Source organism: Ostrea edulis, chromosome 9 (genome assembly GCF_947568905.1).
Source record: "Ostrea edulis chromosome 9, xbOstEdul1.1, whole genome shotgun sequence".
In the NCBI taxonomy this organism is placed as follows: domain Eukaryota; kingdom Metazoa; phylum Mollusca; class Bivalvia; order Ostreida; family Ostreidae; genus Ostrea; species Ostrea edulis.
Window position 1 is genome coordinate 61,585,713 of NC_079172.1, and position 20,696 is coordinate 61,606,408.

The 20,696-nt window shown below is 35.4% G+C and overlaps 1 protein-coding gene across 1 annotated transcript; it reads right to left on the reverse strand.

Annotated features, from left to right (window-relative positions):
• Nucleotides 1-398: 398 nt before the first annotated feature.
• On the reverse strand, nucleotides 399-17,750 carry LOC125659097 (DDB1- and CUL4-associated factor 10-like). The gene is made up of 6 exons (XM_048890645.2): nucleotides 17,231-17,750; nucleotides 11,488-11,601; nucleotides 10,199-10,396; nucleotides 8,829-9,114; nucleotides 7,515-7,574; nucleotides 399-3,208 (listed from the first exon to the last, which is right to left on the reverse strand). Exons 1-6 carry the CDS (start codon nucleotides 17,431-17,433, stop codon nucleotides 2,120-2,122), a joined length of 1,950 nt encoding a protein of 649 aa, XP_048746602.1. The 5' UTR covers nucleotides 17,434-17,750; the 3' UTR covers nucleotides 399-2,119.
• Between the last annotated feature and the right edge of the window lie 2,946 nt (nucleotides 17,751-20,696).

Below are 20,696 nucleotides of genomic sequence, written 5' to 3' on the forward strand. Positions count from 1 at the left end.
ACCGGGTCCTACAACCCCTGCTGGGGTTGACCCCGTCCTAGTGCACTCCGTTAACCCCAACACCGCTTGACCAATCAAAAGACGCCCTTGCTTGACCTCATTTGCATAAAAAGTGCACTCAGTTGAACCCCCTATCGGGAGGGGTTATACTACTCATAATAAAGTCATGGGCGAGAAAAAAATTTCTGATGTGTTTTTGTTGACCTTAACCAAATGACCTACGTGTACATGCCATCTGACCATAATCTCATTAATTTCTGCATACACATTCTAATATTTGGACACTATTTTTAAAAATCTCAGCAGCAGTTGTTTTAGATTCCCATGGCTTCCTTAATCATTAGGGATATAAGTATCACTAATATTTTTGACACACACTCCAGAAATTAAGAAAGATAATAAAATCAAATTTTATTAAAGTCATAACATTCCAAAGTGTTTCCATTCAAAGTTGACAGTGGAATAGGTTGAAAAAAAAATACTAGTTTAAATCTTGAAAATATAAAATAATCACATATAAATTTCACCTGATGTTGGTTTGACAATTTATCATAAGGAAATGAAATCCACATAAAAGCAAGGAATGCTATAGAGTGTGATTTCCACTAACATGTCTCTCTTCTTGCAAATCAATCGGAACAGCGACTAAAATAACAATCTCTCTGTACAATATCAAAATAGATGCTCCACATCACACACTTCAGCAAATCTCTCCAGAAATGTGAGAACTTTACTAGAGGCTCTGCCCACGTCACATGTGATTGTTGGGAATTGCAGAATCATTAAATATGATGAACACAAACTGACATTGAAAAAATACAGTACATAATAAAGAAAAATAAATTTCCATGCACAGCTGTAATCAATGATAAACACATTTCATTATTCAAGCAAATCAGAATCGAGGGGTTGAGTCATCTAATTCTGGAAGTACACATTTTGATGATGAAATAAGAGACGTTTGCCAACCTTTCAAACAATTGCACATGGAGGGTTATCTCTTCATCTGAACTCTCTATGAAATGTAAAATTGTTGGAAATATAATAACTATCTCTTAAGTGTCAAGGGTCAAAGTTGTCAAACATGAAATCATTGCAAAGGTTTTGTTAGTGCCTTCACACCTTGAGTTCAAAAGTTTGAAGCGATATTCAACCGCTTTGCCATAGATATACAGATATATGAGTTAAACACTACATGTATGTCCCCCCCCCCCCCAAATATCGGATCATGGGAGCATTCAGTTATACAGCATACACATGGCAATTAACACATAATCCACAGCATTCACACATTTTTCCTACTCATTTTATAACATTGTCTTAATCAGTTTAGACAAGGTATGATAATAAATGTCCTGACCTTAGTTGTAGTGCAGTATGGTGTGTGTGAAATGTGTAAGAAGGAAGTGTCATCATATCAACCCAACACAACTACCGACTCAAAATGTATCCATGGCTAATTACGAACCCAAATTTATAGTAGGATAAAATCATAATTATTCACAAATGACTTAAATCTTGAACTAAGCTGAAGAATCCTAAATAACGAAATAAATTATTGACTGTTTAAAAGAATAAAACACTAAAATTGTCGTGAATGAGAACTTTAGGATATGTGTAATAACATGGTAATGTTCTAAAATTCTAAATTTTACCTCATGTAGCGAAAAAAAGCAATTCAAGTGAAAAATTGTTTGAGAAAAAAATTATTTAAAAATCCCTGCAGGACCTACATATTATTGCCAAAGCAACTTAATCTACTGAACGAACCAGATCCTCGTGTGTAAAATTTCAATAGGACAAAGACTATATTTCCGATTTTCACATGTCTGGTATAGTTCTGATTGAAACATTTGCAGTACTGTGTTATTCCTTCTAAACTATATGTTAAATTACTTGTTGGAATGAATCATATTGGACAATGACAAAACAAAAAATACAGACATATTCTATTAAAACAATGTTAAAATACACAACATCTCTGAAGTTCTGAAGTACTGTCAAATGTGTAAACATAGATCATTCCTCCTCTAACATGGCTAATCAAGAACAGAAAACAAAGGGAGAAAAAAATGTAACAAATCAGAAAACTCAACAACATGAAGTCTCCATGAGATTCTCAGAGCACAGGTTGATGAAACATGACTTTTCCGCTCAGACAGCCCGACACAAACATACAATGTCGGGGTGAGAACTTACACGTGACCACAATATTACTGTGTGACAGGCAGTTAGCAACTTCATACAACCTGATCGGCTGACTTGGCACCACATCACAAAGTTCACTACACACTGGGTCAAATCCAAGCAATCGAACACCAAACCCGAACGGAGAGCAAATAAGGCGTCCGTCCGAACTAAAGCACAGCTCCTTAATGAATCCTCGGGCCACATTCGGTTCTTCAGTGTAATACAAGAGTCTGTCCGTCGTCCGAGATGTCGGGTTTTCGTAAGCACTCCCAAATCGTACCCTGTGGTTGACGTCAATAATGCCCCTATTCACGTCATACCGAACAATCAGAGCCACTAGATCCTGATATTGAGGATTGTCAGACGAACTGTCCAGGCCCCTTCGAACTTCTGGAGCCATAAACTCGCTGTCGCTATCATCAGCACTCGATTCAGAACTCAATTCGTCGTGAAGCAATGACTCGATTTCTCTATCACTGGGGTGATTCAGCGCCCACTCCAGATGAGGATTGGAGTCGACTGAACTTGATGGCGACAAGTCTGAGGCGGTTAAGAGGTTTCTCCTCCCGAGCTGACTAGTGGAGGTTCCTGCTTGAGTTGTAATGTGAATTGTCACTGAAGACTGGAAATCTTCTGCTCCACTAGAAGGGTTGGAATTTATAACTAAAGCAGACGGTCCATTTCTTACGGTTCTATGGGAGTTGTCTCCCACTTGACGACCTTCCACGCTAAAGGTCGGTGGATTGATGACAATGGAGGGGGCGCTGACTGTACCCATAGCACTGTCTTCCGAGAAGGTGGGGTTGATGATGATAGAGGGCGTTGTCTGCGTTCTAATGGACGCACCTGGAGAGGTAGAGGTGCGAGGGGCGGTGGTGACCAGCGTGGTTGGCGCTGTGGAAGCGGATGCCGGGGTGTATGTAGATGAAGACTGACCACAGGAAGTATGAGGCATCACAGAAAATTCCTGGGAGTCGCGTCTCTTGATTGGCTCCTGAAGGTCGTGTATACAGGTCCACTATAAAAAGGAAAAACATAACAGTCAGGGTTTATTCTGTATGTCGCATGTTTTTCTCACTATTAAGGAATAAGAATACTGCTACACCAATGACACCTAAATTCTGTCTGTACCAAAGGACAGCATGAATAATAAATTCATTTACCAAAATTTTGTATCTATTAAACTTCAAAATTAACCCGGCGCTGTTATTGTTATTCTTCCTGAACACAAATGTACTGTGTTACGTGTATCTACTGAACGTAAATGTCCTCTGTTATTCCTAATGAACCTAAATGTCCTCTGTTATTCCTAATGAACGTAAATGTCCTCTGTTATTCCTAATGAACCTAAATGTCCTCTGTTATTCCTAATGAACCTAAATGTCCTCTGTTATTCCTAATGAACATAAATGTACTCTGTTATTCCTAATGAACATAAATGTACTCTGTTATTCCTAATGAACCTAAATGTCCTCTGTTATTCCTAATGAACCTAAATGTCCTCTGTTATTCCTAATGAACATAAATGTACTCTGTTATTCCTAATGAACATAAATGTCCTCTGTTATTCCTAATGAACCTAAATGTCCTCTGTTATTCCTAATGAACATAAATGTACTCTGTTATTCCTAATGAACATAAATGTACTCTGTTATTCCTAATGAACATAAATGTACTCTGTTATTCCTAATGAACCTAAATGTCCTGTTATTCCTAATGAATGTATAAATGTACTCTGTTATTCCTAATGAACATATAAATGTACTCTGTTATTCCTAATGAACCTAAATGTCCTCTGTTATTCCTAATGAACGTAAATGTACTCTGTTATTCCTAATGAACATATAAATGTACTCTGTTATTCCTAATGAACCTAAATGTCCTCTGTTATTCCTAATGAACATAAATGTACTCTGTTATTCCTAATGAACATAAATGTACTCTGTTATTCCTAATGAACATAAATGTCCTCTGTTATTCCTAATGAACCTAAATGTCCTGTTATTCCTAATGAATGTATAAATGTACTCTGTTATTCCTAATGAACATATAAATGTACTCTGTTATTCCTAATGAACCTAAATGTCCTCTGTTATTCCTAATGAACGTAAATGTACTCTGTTATTCCTAATGAACATATAAATGTACTCTGTTATTCCTAATGAACCTAAATGTCCTCTGTTATTCCTAATGAACATAAATGTACTCTGTTATTCCTAATGAACATAAATGTACTCTGTTATTCCTAATGAACATAAATGTCCTCTGTTATTCCTAATGAACCTAAATGTCCTGTTATTCCTAATGAATGTATAAATGTACTCTGTTATTCCTAATGAACATATAAATGTACTCTGTTATTCCTAATGAACCTAAATGTCCTCTGTTATTCCTAATGAACGTAAATGTACTCTGTTATTCCTAATGAACGTAAATGTCCTCCGTTATTCCTAATGAACATAAATGTCCTCCGTTATTCCTAATGAACATAAATGTCCTCCGTTATTCCTAATGAACATAAATGTCCTCCATTATTCCTTATGAACGTAAATGTACTCTGTTATTCCTAATGAACATATAAATGTACTCTGTTATTCCTAATGAACGTAAATGTACTCTGTTATTCCTAATGAACGTAAATGTACTGTGTTATTCCTAATGAACGTAAATGTACTGTGTTATTCCTAATGAACGTAAATGTACTGTGTTATTCCTAATGAACATAAATGTCCTCTGTTATTCCTAATGAACGTAAATGTACTGTGTTATTCCTAATGAACATAAATGTACTCTGTTATTCCTAATGAACATAAATGTCCTCTGTTATTCCTAACGAACAGAAATGTATTCTGTTATTCCTAATGAACATATAAATGTACTCTGTTATTCCTAATGAACCTAAATGTCCTCTGTTATTCCTAATGAACATAAATGTACTCTGTTATTCCTAATGAACATAAATGTACTCTGTTATTCCTAATGAACATAAATGTCCTCTGTTATTCCTAATGAACCTAAATGTCCTGTTATTCCTAATGAATGTATAAATGTACTCTGTTATTCCTAATGAACATATAAATGTACTCTGTTATTCCTAATGAACCTAAATGTCCTCTGTTATTCCTAATGAACGTAAATGTACTCTGTTATTCCTAATGAACATATAAATGTACTCTGTTATTCCTAATGAACCTAAATGTCCTCTGTTATTCCTAATGAACATAAATGTACTCTGTTATTCCTAATGAACATAAATGTACTCTGTTATTCCTAATGAACATAAATGTCCTCTGTTATTCCTAATGAACCTAAATGTCCTGTTATTCCTAATGAATGTATAAATGTACTCTGTTATTCCTAATGAACATATAAATGTACTCTGTTATTCCTAATGAACCTAAATGTCCTCTGTTATTCCTAATGAACGTAAATGTACTCTGTTATTCCTAATGAACGTAAATGTCCTCCGTTATTCCTAATGAACATAAATGTCCTCCGTTATTCCTAATGAACATAAATGTCCTCCGTTATTCCTAATGAACATAAATGTCCTCCATTATTCCTTATGAACGTAAATGTACTCTGTTATTCCTAATGAACATATAAATGTACTCTGTTATTCCTAATGAACGTAAATGTACTCTGTTATTCCTAATGAACGTAAATGTACTGTGTTATTCCTAATGAACGTAAATGTACTGTGTTATTCCTAATGAACGTAAATGTACTGTGTTATTCCTAATGAACATAAATGTCCTCTGTTATTCCTAATGAACGTAAATGTACTGTGTTATTCCTAATGAACATAAATGTACTCTGTTATTCCTAATGAACATAAATGTCCTCTGTTATTCCTAACGAACAGAAATGTATTCTGTTATTCCTAATGAACATAAATGTACTCTGTTATTCCTAATGAACGTAAATGTACTCTGTTATTCCTAATGAACGTAAATGTCCTCTGTTATTCCTAATGAACTTAAATGTACTCCGTTATTCCTAATGAACGTAAATGTACTCTGTTATTCCTAATGAACATATAAATGTACTCTGTTATTCCTAATGAACCTAAATGTCCTCTGTTATTCCTAATGAACTTAAATGTACTCTGTTATTCCTAATGAACGTAAATGTACTCTGTTATTCCTAATGAACATAAATGTACTCTGTTATTCCTAATGAACGTAAATGTACTCTGTTATTCCTAATGAACATAAATGTCCTCTGTTATTCCTAATGAACATATAAATGTACTCTGTTATTCCTACGGAACATAAATGTACTCTGTTATTCCTAATGAACGTAAATGTACTCCGTTATTCCTAATGAACATAAATGTCCTCTGTTATTCCTAATGAACGTAAATGTCCTCTGTTATTCCTAATGAACGTAAATGTATTCTGTTATTCCTAATGAACGTAAATGTATTCTGTTATTCCTAATGAACATAAATGTCCTCTGTTATTCCTAATGAACATAAATGTCCTCTGTTATTCCTAATGAACATAAATGTACTCTGTTATTCCTAATGAACGTAAATGTACTCTGTTATTCCTAATGAACATAAATGTCCTCTGTTATTCCTAATGAACGTAAATGTACTCTGTTTTTCCTAATGAACCTAAATGTACTCTGTTATTCCTAATGAACGTAAATGTACTCTGTTATTCCTAATGAACGTAAATGTCCTCTGTTATTCCTAATGAACATAAATGTACTCTGTTATTCCTAATGAACATAAATGTACTCTGTTATTCCTAATGAACCTAAATGTCCTCTGTTATTCCTACGGAACATAAATGTATTCTGTTATTCCTAATGAACATAAATGTACTCTGTTATTCCTAATGAACGTAAATGTACTCTGTTATTCCTAATGAACGTAAATGTACTCTGTTATTCCTAACGAACATAAATGTACTCTGTTATTCCTAATGAACATAAATGTCCTCTGTTATTCCTAATGAACATAAATGTACTCTGTTATTCCTAATGAACATAAATGTACTCTGTTATTCCTAATGAACCTAAATGTCCTCTGTTATTCCTACGGAACATAAATGTATTCTGTTATTCCTAATGAACATAAATGTATTCTGTTATTCCTAATGAACGTAAATGTACTCTGTTATTCCTAATGAACGTAAATGTACTCTGTTATTCCTAACGAACATAAATGTACTCTGTTATTCCTAATGAACATATAAATGCACTGTGTATACTGTGTTACATCTACTGGACACAAACGTAGCACGCTATAACAAAAATGTAGCTACTCTTACGCTTAGCGCTTTAAAAAATGAAATGAACAGCAGCTTTCCTACCTCTGATTTCTTGTCTCGACTAACATTTCTGGACATGACACACCAACCTTGTGGATGAATCTACAATGAATGATAAACTATAAAACAACAATCAGAGAGTGCTGCGATCATCTTTTTATATTTCTTATAATGTGGGGGTGGGGGGTGGGGGGTCAAAGTGACATTTAGCTCATGATCTACGGCAATCGAGTAATTCTATAGGGGTCAAGGCGATATTTTAAGGTCATGATCTACTGCGATGAAGTAATTCTATAGGGGTCAAAGTAGCATTTTCAGGTCATGATCTACAGTACTGTGATGAAATAATTCTAAGAGAGGGTCAAGGTGACATTTTAAGGTCATGATATACTGCTATGAAGTAATTCTAGAGAGGGTCAAGGTGAAATTCAAGGTCAGAATCTAAGTATGAGATCTACTAACTGAAGATTACCACACATTGAAACTGTATACATAAATTCTTATACCACTTCATCATTATATCACTGACAAACAGGGCTATTTAGAACTTGATTTGAAGAAAAACATCATCAGCTTTGATCTTTCACATTTTTGTATTTTGTCAAATATTGAACAGTATCATCAAAATATACAGGTTTTTCCAGTGCCTAACAAATATAATGAATAAGGATTTCCTCCAGATTCTCCATCAGAGGTTTTACTTTGCAGCTCCGACACAGTATAATGTTCTCCAGACACATTAACTACATCTGCGACACAGTAAAAAAAATTAACACAGTCAGATCCGCGCCAATCGTGAGCAAAACTAGGGCAACAAGAAAGCATTCTTATTGTTTACTACATCAAAGAGGACTGGTGACAAGGAGGAAGATGGAGAGGGGTGTCGAGGGACCCCCCGGGGTAGATATGATCCATAGAAAATGGCAACAGATAATATAAATGTTATGCTGACCTATCATAATTTTGAATGACAAACTATACAAGAGAAGCTGTATCATACCATCATCAACAACAATCGAAGAACAACGTCAACGTGGCAAGTGGATAGGCCATGTTCTTAGAAGAGACAACAATAACAACCTCCCTATCATGGACTCCTAAGGGGAGACAAAAACACGGCAGGCCTAGAAATACCTGGGGGTGAGAAAGAAGAAGATCTTGGATGGAAAACTGAAGAGAGGTTGACCTTACTGCCAGTGATCGGAGAAAGGGGTGAAAATTGCTATGTAGGCTCGTGGGTCCTCAGGGGCACAGGGGGGATAGGTATAGTAACCTTAAATCTGGAGACCATCAACAGTCAAGGTCAAAGCTTCAATTAACTTAGAGGCAGGATAATTATAAGTCAAGGTCACTTACCTGTAATGAGGCAATATCACTAGCATTATCTCCTGATGGCCATTCTCGAATCAACTCCACTCTGTTTCGCCTCTGATTTCTTTGGAATGGAAAAGATGCTGGTGACCCATAGGCTGGGAAATTTTTAAGGTCATCTGCCAAGGTCAGGAGGTCAAGGTCATGGATAACAATTATGTATCCATTCTGCGTTGAAACAACAAGTTTGGAGGAGTCTGGAGAAAGCTTGGAACGCATCAACAGCTTGTATGTGAAGACCTTCGTCCCTTTAGTTTCTGTCTCGGAATACCTGCAGGTGCAAGTTAAGTTTTTATCAAAATACATTGAAGTTTGAATAATATTATACACCCATCATAGCGTATCGTTTTTTATACTGTTGATTTCACAGCGTGTGATACGATTTCCGGATCACCACACTGTGGTTTTCTGATTCCGTATCAGTATCCTCTGAAACTGATGCCGTCACAATGCATCGTTTTTGGTGGAAAACATCGACCGTGTCACAAACAAAACTGCATACACAAAATATCATTTTGCTGTATGTCTGTGTAATTTGGATTACGTTTACTATCTCATAAATATGGATTTAAAAAACATAATAAATTTATCATCACAGGACTACAGTAACTTGATCCGAAGAGTTGGATCACATCCCACTGACAGGCACGGATCACCAGATCAAACTTGACGCTTCGTGTCTCATGTGATCTGATGTTCCGCGCCTGTCAACGAGACGTGATCCGACCCTTCAGATCAAGTTACTGTAGTACTAATACATATATGTATCCTTCAATTTACACGTATCTGATAAATACATGAATTTCCTCCTTTTAGCTATTATAATGTCTGAAACTATCTACATCTAAGCTGACTTACAAGCTATTATAAAATTCTGAACTTCCACAAACAAATATTGTAAAACTTGTAGTACTGATGGTAAGGAAATGGGGATGATAACAAGAAAATTTGTTACAATGATGAAAAACGCAAAACATTACTGTTATAGGAAGTGTATATACAGATAATCCACATAGCTTGGAAAAATGACAGATGACAAAATGACAATCAGAAAATGTTCTATCAAACCCCAAAACTTAAATTATGGAACATTTTTATAAAACTACTGTCGAATCACTTAAATTTCTGTGGTTAGAGAAAAATAAGCATGACTGTTTGTGAGGACTCCATGATTCTGAAACAAAGAAAATGAATACCATCCCATCCCCTAAAATGATTTACGCTAACTTTAATTCAAACACTATCTTTTTTACTATGTATGAATCAAAATACATAAATGGATTGGGATATGCATCCCTCTCCTTGATTAAATTAACACAGTAGGTACTGATTGTATGGTTTCCAGAAATCTTTACCTGTTGATGTCCCAGGTAAAAATGTTGCCATCAAATCCAGAGGTAACCAGGAGGCCTGTGTTGCGGTCATACTCAATGTTCTTGACCCAGTTTGTGTGACCTTTAAGTTCATGTAGTTTATGTTTCAGAAATCTTACATCCCAGAGTGCAACAGTTGAATCATCGGAACATGTGGCAAAGAGTCTGCAGTCGAGAAATCTAACAGGGAAATAGAAATATTAGAAATAATCACATGATGTGGCAAAGAGTCTGCAGTCGAGAAATCTAACAGGGAAATAGAAATATTAGAAATAATCACATGATGTGGCAAAGAGTCTGCAGTCGAGAAATCTAACAGGGAAATAGAAACATTAGAATTAATCACATGATGTGGCAAAGAGTCTGCAGTCGAGAAATCTAACAGGGAAATAGAAACATTAGAATTAATCACATGATGTGGCAAAGAGTCTGCAGTCGAGAAATCTAACAGGGAAATAGAAATATTAGAAATAATCACATGATGTGGCAAAGAGTCTGTAGTCGAGAAATCTAACAGGGAAATAGAAATATTAGAAATAATCACATGAAATAGAAAAATCAGTCACATGTACTTTAAAATGATTCTTTAGAATTACACAAATGATACTAAATTCCATCACATCACACTATAATACTAACTGGGGGGGGGGGGGGGGGGGGGGGGGCATCTACAGAATTCAATCATTAGACATCTATAGGTTATGTTGGTGTATAAACATGTATCTAGTATAATATATATACATCACTTGTTCTGTTTTGTTTGCCTGTTTCGGTCCAACAACAATTTTGTTTTTCCTGTTTACTTGAGGGTACAAGTTCGGTGTGAAAGGCTTTTATGTGTTAGCTTGTAATAATAAGTAATTATTCCAGAAAATTAGTCAATAAGGAGCAAATGGATCTCACCAAATCATATAGCTTAAATTCAGTTCCAGTAATTCATACCATGATACCACAAAAGATCTCAAATATAAACTTCGTTATCTCAAACATCGATATCTCGAATACCATGGATATGAATAAGTGAGTTGGAAGTCCAACTGCATGCCCTTTGGGTATTTGACCTGCAATATCTCGGACCCTCAGATATCTCAAATGTTTTTGTGGCACCATTGAGTTCAAGATAACAAGGTTTGACTGTAGTTATGCCTAACAGTTGGCTGTCTAAAAACTAAATGCCATTTTCTAATCCAAAATTTCCATCATACAGGTGATTACTACAATGAGTATTAGTTATTTACATACTACATGAATTGAAATTGAAATCTAATTACTTGACAATGTTTACACAGTCTGTGTGTGCTTTACTCTTTTCTCCAATCAGGCGTCCATTGAATGGATCAAACAGCAGGATGCTTTGACCCTCACAAGCCGCAGCTAACAATGACCTACAAATAAAATAAATTCTACAGTCCAATCTACCACAACCTTACATTATGAAAACATTGCAACCCGATGGACCATGACAATAGCCAAGATCATACACAAGCAAAGTAAAAAAAAAAAAAAAAAATCTGCAATGGCATTTTTTTCATACAATACACATTGAAAACTACACATCGAAAACTGCCTTTATACCTGTACAACCCGTTTCACTGGGCACTGTGTATTCCAACAAAACATATCTCTCCTGGTGCATGTCGGATAAGACAGGTTTCATTTTATAATAATCTACCTGCAGAAGTGTAGTCCTCCAAATTATCCTGACATAAGGGTGCAACGATAATCCGCGAGACAACATGTCACAATAATATTACACTACAGTTCAATTCATGATACCTTACACTATACCGCAGCTTGGTATTCTAGGTCTCGATTAATTCAAACCGTCCAATTTGGCTTTAAAATCATGTTGTAAAAATGGCTTCCGGCACTGGAAAATGCGGTTCCAACCATGCCGTTGAATTATTTCTCCCCCCGTGACCCATGAATCTCCCATATGCATCTTAGATACCGTGCAATGAGACGAAAGTACGGTCAGTAACCTATTGATTGTGTAACAGGAAGGGAGAAAATGCAACGGACCAGACAGGGATTCGAACCCGGGCCCACTGAATCTCTAGTCAGGTGCTCTACCAACTGAGACAACTGGCCACCGGCGATCGAACCCGGCACCACTACAATTGTTTAGGTGAGAACTGGGTGTGTACATATGCTATAGACTGGTTATGTCAATAATGATTAAAGTTATGAAAGTGTGTTGGTTGCTTAGCAGCTGGTAATCATCATATAATTAATATATATGAATGCAGCATTATACATTGGTAGCCACCAGTATAATTATGTACAAGAATTGCAGATTAAAGTGTATATGTAAAGGCAAGTCCAGACCCAGTTGTGAATAACACAATTGTTGGAAGTGAGTGAGTTTGTTCCGAATGTCCTATAAAACAATTGCTGAGAGTGAGTGAGTTTGTTCCGAGTGTCCTATAAAACAATTGCTGAGAGTGAGTGAGTTTGTTCTGAGTTTCCTATAAACAATTGCTGAGAGTGAGTGAGTTTGTTCCGAGTATCCTATAAAACAATTACTGAGAGTGAGTGAGTTTGTTCCGAGTTTCCTATAAAACAATTGCTGAAAGTGAGTGAGTTTGTTCCGAGTTTCCTATAAAACAATTGCTGAGAGTGATTGAGTTTGTTCCGAGTGTCCAATAAAACAATTGCTGAGAGTGAGTGAGTTTGTTCCGAGTTTCCTATAAAACAATTGCTGAGAGTGAGTGAGTTTGTTCCGAGTGTCCTATAAAACAATTGCTGAGAGTGAGTGAGTTTGTTCTGAGTATCCTATAAAACAATTGCTGAGAGTGAGCGAGTTTGTTCCGAGTTTCCTATAAAACAATTGCTGAGAGTGAGTGAGTTTGTTCCGAGTTTCCTATAAAACAATTGCTGAGAGTGAGTGAGTTTGTTCCGAGTGTCCTATAAAACAATTGCTGAGAGTGAGCGAGTTTGTTCCGAGTTTCCTATAAAACAATTGCTGAGAGTGAGTGAGTTTGTTCCGAGTTTCCTATAAAACAATTGCTGAGAGTGAGTGAGTTTGTTCCGAGTGTCCTATAAAACAATTGCTGAGAGTGAGCGAGTTTGTTCTGAGTGTCCTATAAACAATTGCTGAGAGTGAGTGAGTTTGTTCCGAGTGTCCTATAAACAATTGCTGAGAGTGAGTGAGTTTGTTCCGAGTGTCCTATAAACCATTGCTGGAAGTGAGTGAGTTTGTTCTGAGTGTTCTATAAAACCATTGCTGAGAGTGAGCGAGTTTGTTCTGAGTGTTCTATAAAACCATTGCTGGAAGTGAGTGAGTTTGTTCCGAATGTCCTATAAACCATTGCTGGAAGTGAGTGAGTTTGTTCTGAGTGTTCTATAAAACCATTGCTGAGAGTGAGCGAGTTTGTTCTGAGTGTTCTATAAAACCATTGCTGGAAGTGAGTGAGTTTGTTCCGAGTGTCCTATAAACCATTGCTGGAAGTGAGTGAGTTTGTTCCGAGTGTCCTATAAACCATTGCTGGAAGTGAGTGAGTTTGTTCCGAGTGTCCTATAAACCATTGCTGGAAGTGAGTGAGTTTGATTGTGGTGTCACTTATACTTCTCCTTTGGCGGGGTACTATTGCCGTATTAATCCCTATTGTTCTCCGTTTCCATTACACCAAAACATTTGCTTTCACTTTCTATCATATTTACAAACCCGATGGAAAAAAAATCGGAAAACATTCAATATGTCAAATCGGAGAGTGGATTTTGAGGCTTAAAATTGGAGACGCTCCACCAAAATTAAAATTGGAGACGCTCCACCAAAATCAGAACAGATGGCATCTCTGCAGTTTTATTTAGCTATTTACACGTAGCTCGATTTAGCTATTTACACATAGCTTGATTTAGCTATATACACGTACATGTAGCTTGATTTAGCTATATACATGTAGCTTGATTTAGCTATTTTAAATCTTTTATCAAATTAATTTTCAAAAGCATAAAAATAGAATTCCACTGAGTAAAAATATTTCATCCTTGTACTCCATACAACACATTGTATTAAAACAAGAAATACTTCTGGAACTATGTCCCTAATAGGAAGAATTTTTCTTCAAAATTCTCAAATGTTTAGGGTTATTAAGTAAGAGTTATCCAATCAGCATATCTAATAAAAGTCGAGGAGGATAAAAAGAATAATGGACTGGCAATCCGATTCCACATTGTAATATGTCATCATACTTATTTATGCTTCAACACACAAAGGGTTTGTATATATATATAATATATACAGTTAAAGCTGTATGGTCCGAATTACAACATTTTTTTCCATCTTGTAAAAATGCTATTAAATCATCGAACGTATGTAGTTATGAGGCTGTATGACATGTCATACATTATTTCACCTGATTTAACCAAAATTATTTAATTCTAAATCAGTGTTTACAAACAACCGCGTCACTCTGCCATTTCAAGTGACAGTCACGTGACCAGTTCAAATTTTCAGTTCATCGGTGGTCTTATCTGGGTAAAGTTGTGTATTTTGTTATAAAAGTACCGTGTCATAAGTTTAATAGAAATAAAAATATCAAATACCTCTTAGTAATTCGTTGTTTTACGCTCTTTCAGCCTTAAAACTAGACAGTTGCGTCTGAATTAATACATCATGTTGGGATTCCCCCCCGACGTGTGTGGGGCTATTTATAGACGTCTAACACTGTATAATTTATGCGTTATCCAGAACACCTCGGGCCTTTCACCGAATACACCGTGCTTTGGGTGAAAGGCCCGAGGTTTTCCGGATGATTTATATATGTACCACGCTATATTTACTTTCTAAATAATATTCTCACTGTTTTCTTTTACATGCAGATGGATTTAAGCATGTAATTATGGGGAAATTGATAACTTTGTAAAGTAATTAATCTCCTTTAAAGTAATTATGTACAAAAATAATACATGAACATCGGGTCATACAGCTTTAACAAAAAAGAAATTATCTTTTCATGAAAATTTTTAAGACATAGTATTGCTATGAACTCTAATAAGAACAGTGTTTTGATTAGTTTATAGTATTTATCAGCTAGTTAGGAACACTTCCCCTGTAGCAAGATATTCTTGCAAAAACGTGATTATCCCTCTCTAGCGAGAGTAAATATATCCTTTACAACCGAAAAAAAAACACCCATGTAGTATATCTCTTCGTGTTTCATGTGAAAAGAAGAAAAAGTGCTAAAATGTCTGATACTTAGAACTGCAAAATGAAAACACTCACGATGTGTATTGGATTTCAGCCTCCTTCCCTCTTATGTAGCAGCATTGATATGAAATTTCTTAACTGTGTTGTAAATTTTGTAGAGACAATTCCTGTCATGCTGAGTGTGTGTTGCACTTAATTCAGCATTGCACAGAATTTGCCATTATTTTCAATAAAGACACCAAAACACCTGTTTATGGCAATGTTTACCTTCTCACTAAATAGGGATAATTGCGTTTTAGCAAGAAGATCTCACCATGGGAGAAGTGTTCCCAACCTGTTTATAAGCATGTTAGAAATTATCATGTGACTTTTTTGCTATGCCATTGCACTTGAGAAATTCAATCTAATTCAGTTTAAAGTAGCTAAATCAAGCTATTTCAAATAGCTTTATAAAGTTATATAGCTTAATAAAGCTATATCTAATCCAAGATTCCTCTGACTCTTACCCCCGCTTTTATATTGTGACATGTGCGGGGGAGAGTCGGAGTGGACTCCATATTGAAAAGTGGGAATTCTGATGTCGCTGCTGTACCTACCTCTTACGACTTTATTTCGCGGATCTATCTTCCAAGACACGAGGATTCAGTTATTGGAAGATTATTCTACAAATAGATCATGATTAACACGATGCTATCGCTGTTTAAACGATGGAATTTTGTGTGTTCATGTGCTGACATCATGCGTAAAGAAATCAAATGGTGAGGTGGTGACGTATTTCAAGTGATGCTTCATTTGTCGGTGTTAGGGCCGTTTAAATGGGTATAGCATCGTATTAATCATGATCTATTTGTAGAATAATCTTCTGATAACTGAATCCTCACGTTTTGGAAGATAGATCCGCGAAATAAAGTTGTAAGGGGTAGGTAAAGCAGCAATACCAGCTGGTGTCGCTGAACACTTTTCAATATGGAATCTGCTCTGACTCTCCCCCGCACATTTTACTGTAACAATATAAAAGCGGGGGTAAGAGTCCAAGGAATCTCGGATTAAGCTACATCTAGCTAAGTATAGAGTAGTTAGAATAATCTAACTGTGTCTCGGGACAGGCCCTCACCACAGTTAGAATACCTCCCATATACCCGTAATGTAGCAGAAAATTGCGGAATCGCTCCAAAACGATTTTAAACTTATCAAAGAATAAACGCGTACATTTAAAGTTAAATTTATATACAACTAACCTCATTGGTAATTTGTAAGTCCTTAACACTGTAAAAAATCGTATAATAATATTGTAAACTCAACACTTTGAAATGTCACTTTTCTCGATTCGAACTGACTGCCATTTTACCGGAAACTGCCATCGGAACACCCTGCTGCATGCTGTTTTCCAAAAACGAACGCTTACCTAATTTGCAAATAAGAACGGCCCAAGTGGGTCGTTAAGATAACTTTCCAAATGCATATGAGTGATGTGTTACATAATTTTACCGAAACATGCACTGTGTGCAATTTTCATTTTGCTACATTGCAGGTATATAGGACATGCACTGTGTGCAATTTTCATTTTGCTACATTGCAGGTATATAGGACGTTAAATCGTTAAATCGGGTCCGTAGGACATTATCATTTTAACGATAGAACATTCTATCTAAGTATAGAGTAACTATCTTGATACAAAAAGACCCTGTCATCAAATTACCGAACCAGGCTCACATGACATCTATCATTTTAACGATAGAGCATACTTTCTATCCACCTGTTCTATCTGTAAGAACAAGTGTTCGTGATTTGTTATTGCTGGCTAACATCTCCATCTGTTTAAAAATATACCAAAAACAAACAATATTGCAACAGAGTCTTACCCATCGGGGGAAAAATCGAAGTTAAAAATCCCCCCGTGATGCGTAGAATCTACTGTTTTCTGTGGATCCCACTTGTGAACAGCTTTAAGTGAAGAATATATGCCTCCGCGGAAACTTCTCGATTCTACGCTGGACACCTTGTGTCCCAGTTCTCTCTTCGTCAACCAGAATAGAGGAGTAAATTTGGCATCTTTACACGTCATACTACAGTCTTTACATCTGTTCACCTACTGGGCACTAACGTGTGTACTTCCTCAAGAAAATGATAACGATATAACCATCATCATCATCATGTGAGATGAAATCCAGTAAAATATGGTTGTCGCTGGAATGACTTTTCGTACCTCCTTCTTCAAAAGATTTCTAAGGGAGGTAATGCGTAGAACATGACTTCGTTTTGTCTAAAAAGACTTTTGCCAACACGACAAGAAGCTTATGTGTCGCATCGCTCACCTGGCCATTTGCATCTCCTTAGACTCCTATAAAACTTTAAATCTCCATTTTTCGTCTGTGTATATGCTTTTGCCCCGTATTTCTTGGGTCGGTGTAATGACCTGATAAGTGTAATGACCTGATTGACCTGATGGGCAATAATTCTAATGTAGCGGTCGGCCGGGTTCGATCACAGGTGGCCAGTTAGCTCAGTTGGTAGAGCACCTGACTAGAGATTCAGGGGGCCCGGGTTCGAATCCCGGTCTGGTCCGTTGCATTTTCTCCCTTCCCGTTACAGATTTGGTGCCGTTGACCACCCTTGGAGGTGAAAGTCCTCCCAGGGGCAAATAAGAACTTGGGTTGATATCTTCAGGGTGTGAAGATATTTAAGGAGGGAGGAATGTAGCGGTCGGCCGGGTTCGATCACAGGTGGCCAGTTAGCTCAGTTGGTAGAGCACCTGACTAGAGTTCAGGGGGGCCGGGTTCGAATCCCGGCCTGGTCCGTTGCATTTTCTCCGTTGCATTTTCTCCCTTCCCGTTACACTATCTACACTAAAGCATATTTTAAAAATATGATATTTTAAGATTTGATCTAATTAAATATACGTTTTCCTTTCATAAAATACTAATTTTTTTAAAAATATATGCATTTTAATGCATAGTAATTCATCATTTTCAAACCCGAGGGGTGTAATGTCCTGATATTTAGTGTAATGTCCTGATGAGACATTTCTACAAAAATGATACATTTTTACGATGTTTTATGCATCCAAATTAATTATGTTTATGAGTTGGTATATATCTTAAGATATTTAGCTATTATTTTTAATATTTGTTGGTTATTTTTCATTATTTTAGGTTTGAAATACACCAAGGGTGTAATGTCCTGATATCGGAATGACCTGATGACACAGTAGAGCGTTATTGAGTAATGTCCTGATGTGTTATTTTATTGTCACAAAGCTTCTTTTGATGATATTTGTTTTCATATTGAATTCTTTCACAAGCACGTATCTATCAAAATGATATAAAATAAATCAATAATGGTTATTTGTTATTTTAAAACTTATACTAATTATTGATAAGGAAATAAACTTTGAAATGAAATACTGTAGTTATTGTTTCTTATAACTTGTTTTGTCATTCTTTATATATTACAAAACAAAAAAGTACAAAAAGATTATCTTATACCCAATTTATCGTATTTAGCCAGTTTACGAGCTCTGTAGAGCTCATGTTATTTGTTACTATTGCATTCAGTGCCGACTTTAAATAAAATTTTCTTATACTTACTTACTATTTAGCAAAAGCGAATATTGTAATGTCCTGATAATTAGTGAAGTGAGTGATTACTTTGTTTGAATGGTTTATTGCTTATAATTCTTATGTTGTAAGACATAATTATCAACCGTTGCTAAAATAAGTGTTATAAAGAGTTTTCTTCTTTTTCAGATTGGATATCCTTTTTATTACAGATATTACATCTGCAATAAATCTCTATCTGATATAGAATAACTATTCAGAGATGTTGCAGACTGGGGGGGGGGATATATTTTTAATATGCATGCAGAAATATTAGATATTCAAATTAGAATGATTACGAATTCTAAAGGCATTACTGTGAATAATGTAGAAAAAAATTGACTTATGATACCTCACTTATTCTTGATGGCGGTGAAGACTCTCTCACAGAAACTTTGGGGGGAAATTCAGAAATGTCTGGACTTCATATTAATTATGAAAAAAACTCATGTACCAGTAAGATAGTTAGGTTAAAAAAAAAAGTAAAGTAAGGAAACTTTGCTGCCCAGGCTTTAAGGTGGGGTACTACCAGATTTACTTTGTTAGAAATACATATTTGATGTGGAATTGGAAAAGATACTACAATTGAATAATATTATGAAACAAAATTCTATAATCAAACAATGGGAGAAAAGGTTTTAAACTCCCGTTGGGAAAATTAGTTATCAAAGCATTACTAATTCATATTTTTATGGCAATCCTAAACCCATCTGAATGCTACCTTAAGGAATTAGAAAAGATATATTTCTTGTTAATATGGAATAATTCAACACAGAGGGTAAAAATTGAGGTCATTGTTAAAAATATGAAGATGGGGGATTGAAAATGGTAACCTAATGGAATTCATAGCGTCTATGAAATTATTCTTGATAAGATATCTCATGTTTTCAAATAGAGGGATGGAACATTTTATTCTAAAGTTGGACTTTACAAATTGATAAACTGCGGAATTGATTATATTACATTGACATTCTTAAAAATATTGAAAAATAAATTTTGGATAGATGTATTCAAAGCATGGCTTATATTAAGTAACCTCAGTGACAATTATGATGTTGCTGCTGATGCACCGTTATTTTATAAACCAAACATTCATATTAGCGGAAAACCATTTTATATAAAAATTCATAAAAAAGAATGACCTGATAACACGTGTTGTAGTGCTTTATTATGTTACAGTTGATCTGAATGTTGTGAAAAAGAACTAGATATATCATATTTACATGTATGTATCATTTATTATTTTCTAAAGTATTATATATAAACTGTTCTTGGGGGTTGGTATATGCGATAACTTATTTAAGTTCAGCATTTACAGGAGTGGCTTCAAATGATAATGATATTCCAAAAATAAATTGTTATATTAAAATTAATTTGTTTGTATATCGCGGTATTTTAGCCTTGAAGGCGTCTACGGCCCTCAATCAATTATTTTGCTTGGGTTGCTGGACTACCGGGATGGGTTTCTTTTTTCACGACTATCAAGTGCTCAAAATTATAATTATTTAAAGCCATTGAATGCCGATTCTAAATGGTTCTAATTTGGAAATTCATGTATAAAAGTACCTGAATTGTTTTATCATTGTAATATATATATATATATATATGAATAAAGAAATAATAACACTACAAATATAATATATTACACATTATAGCGTTTTCTGTACATCAAAGACTGTATAAATATAACGTATAAATTGGGCGGTGTGTCAAGGGAAATTCGTTAATAGAA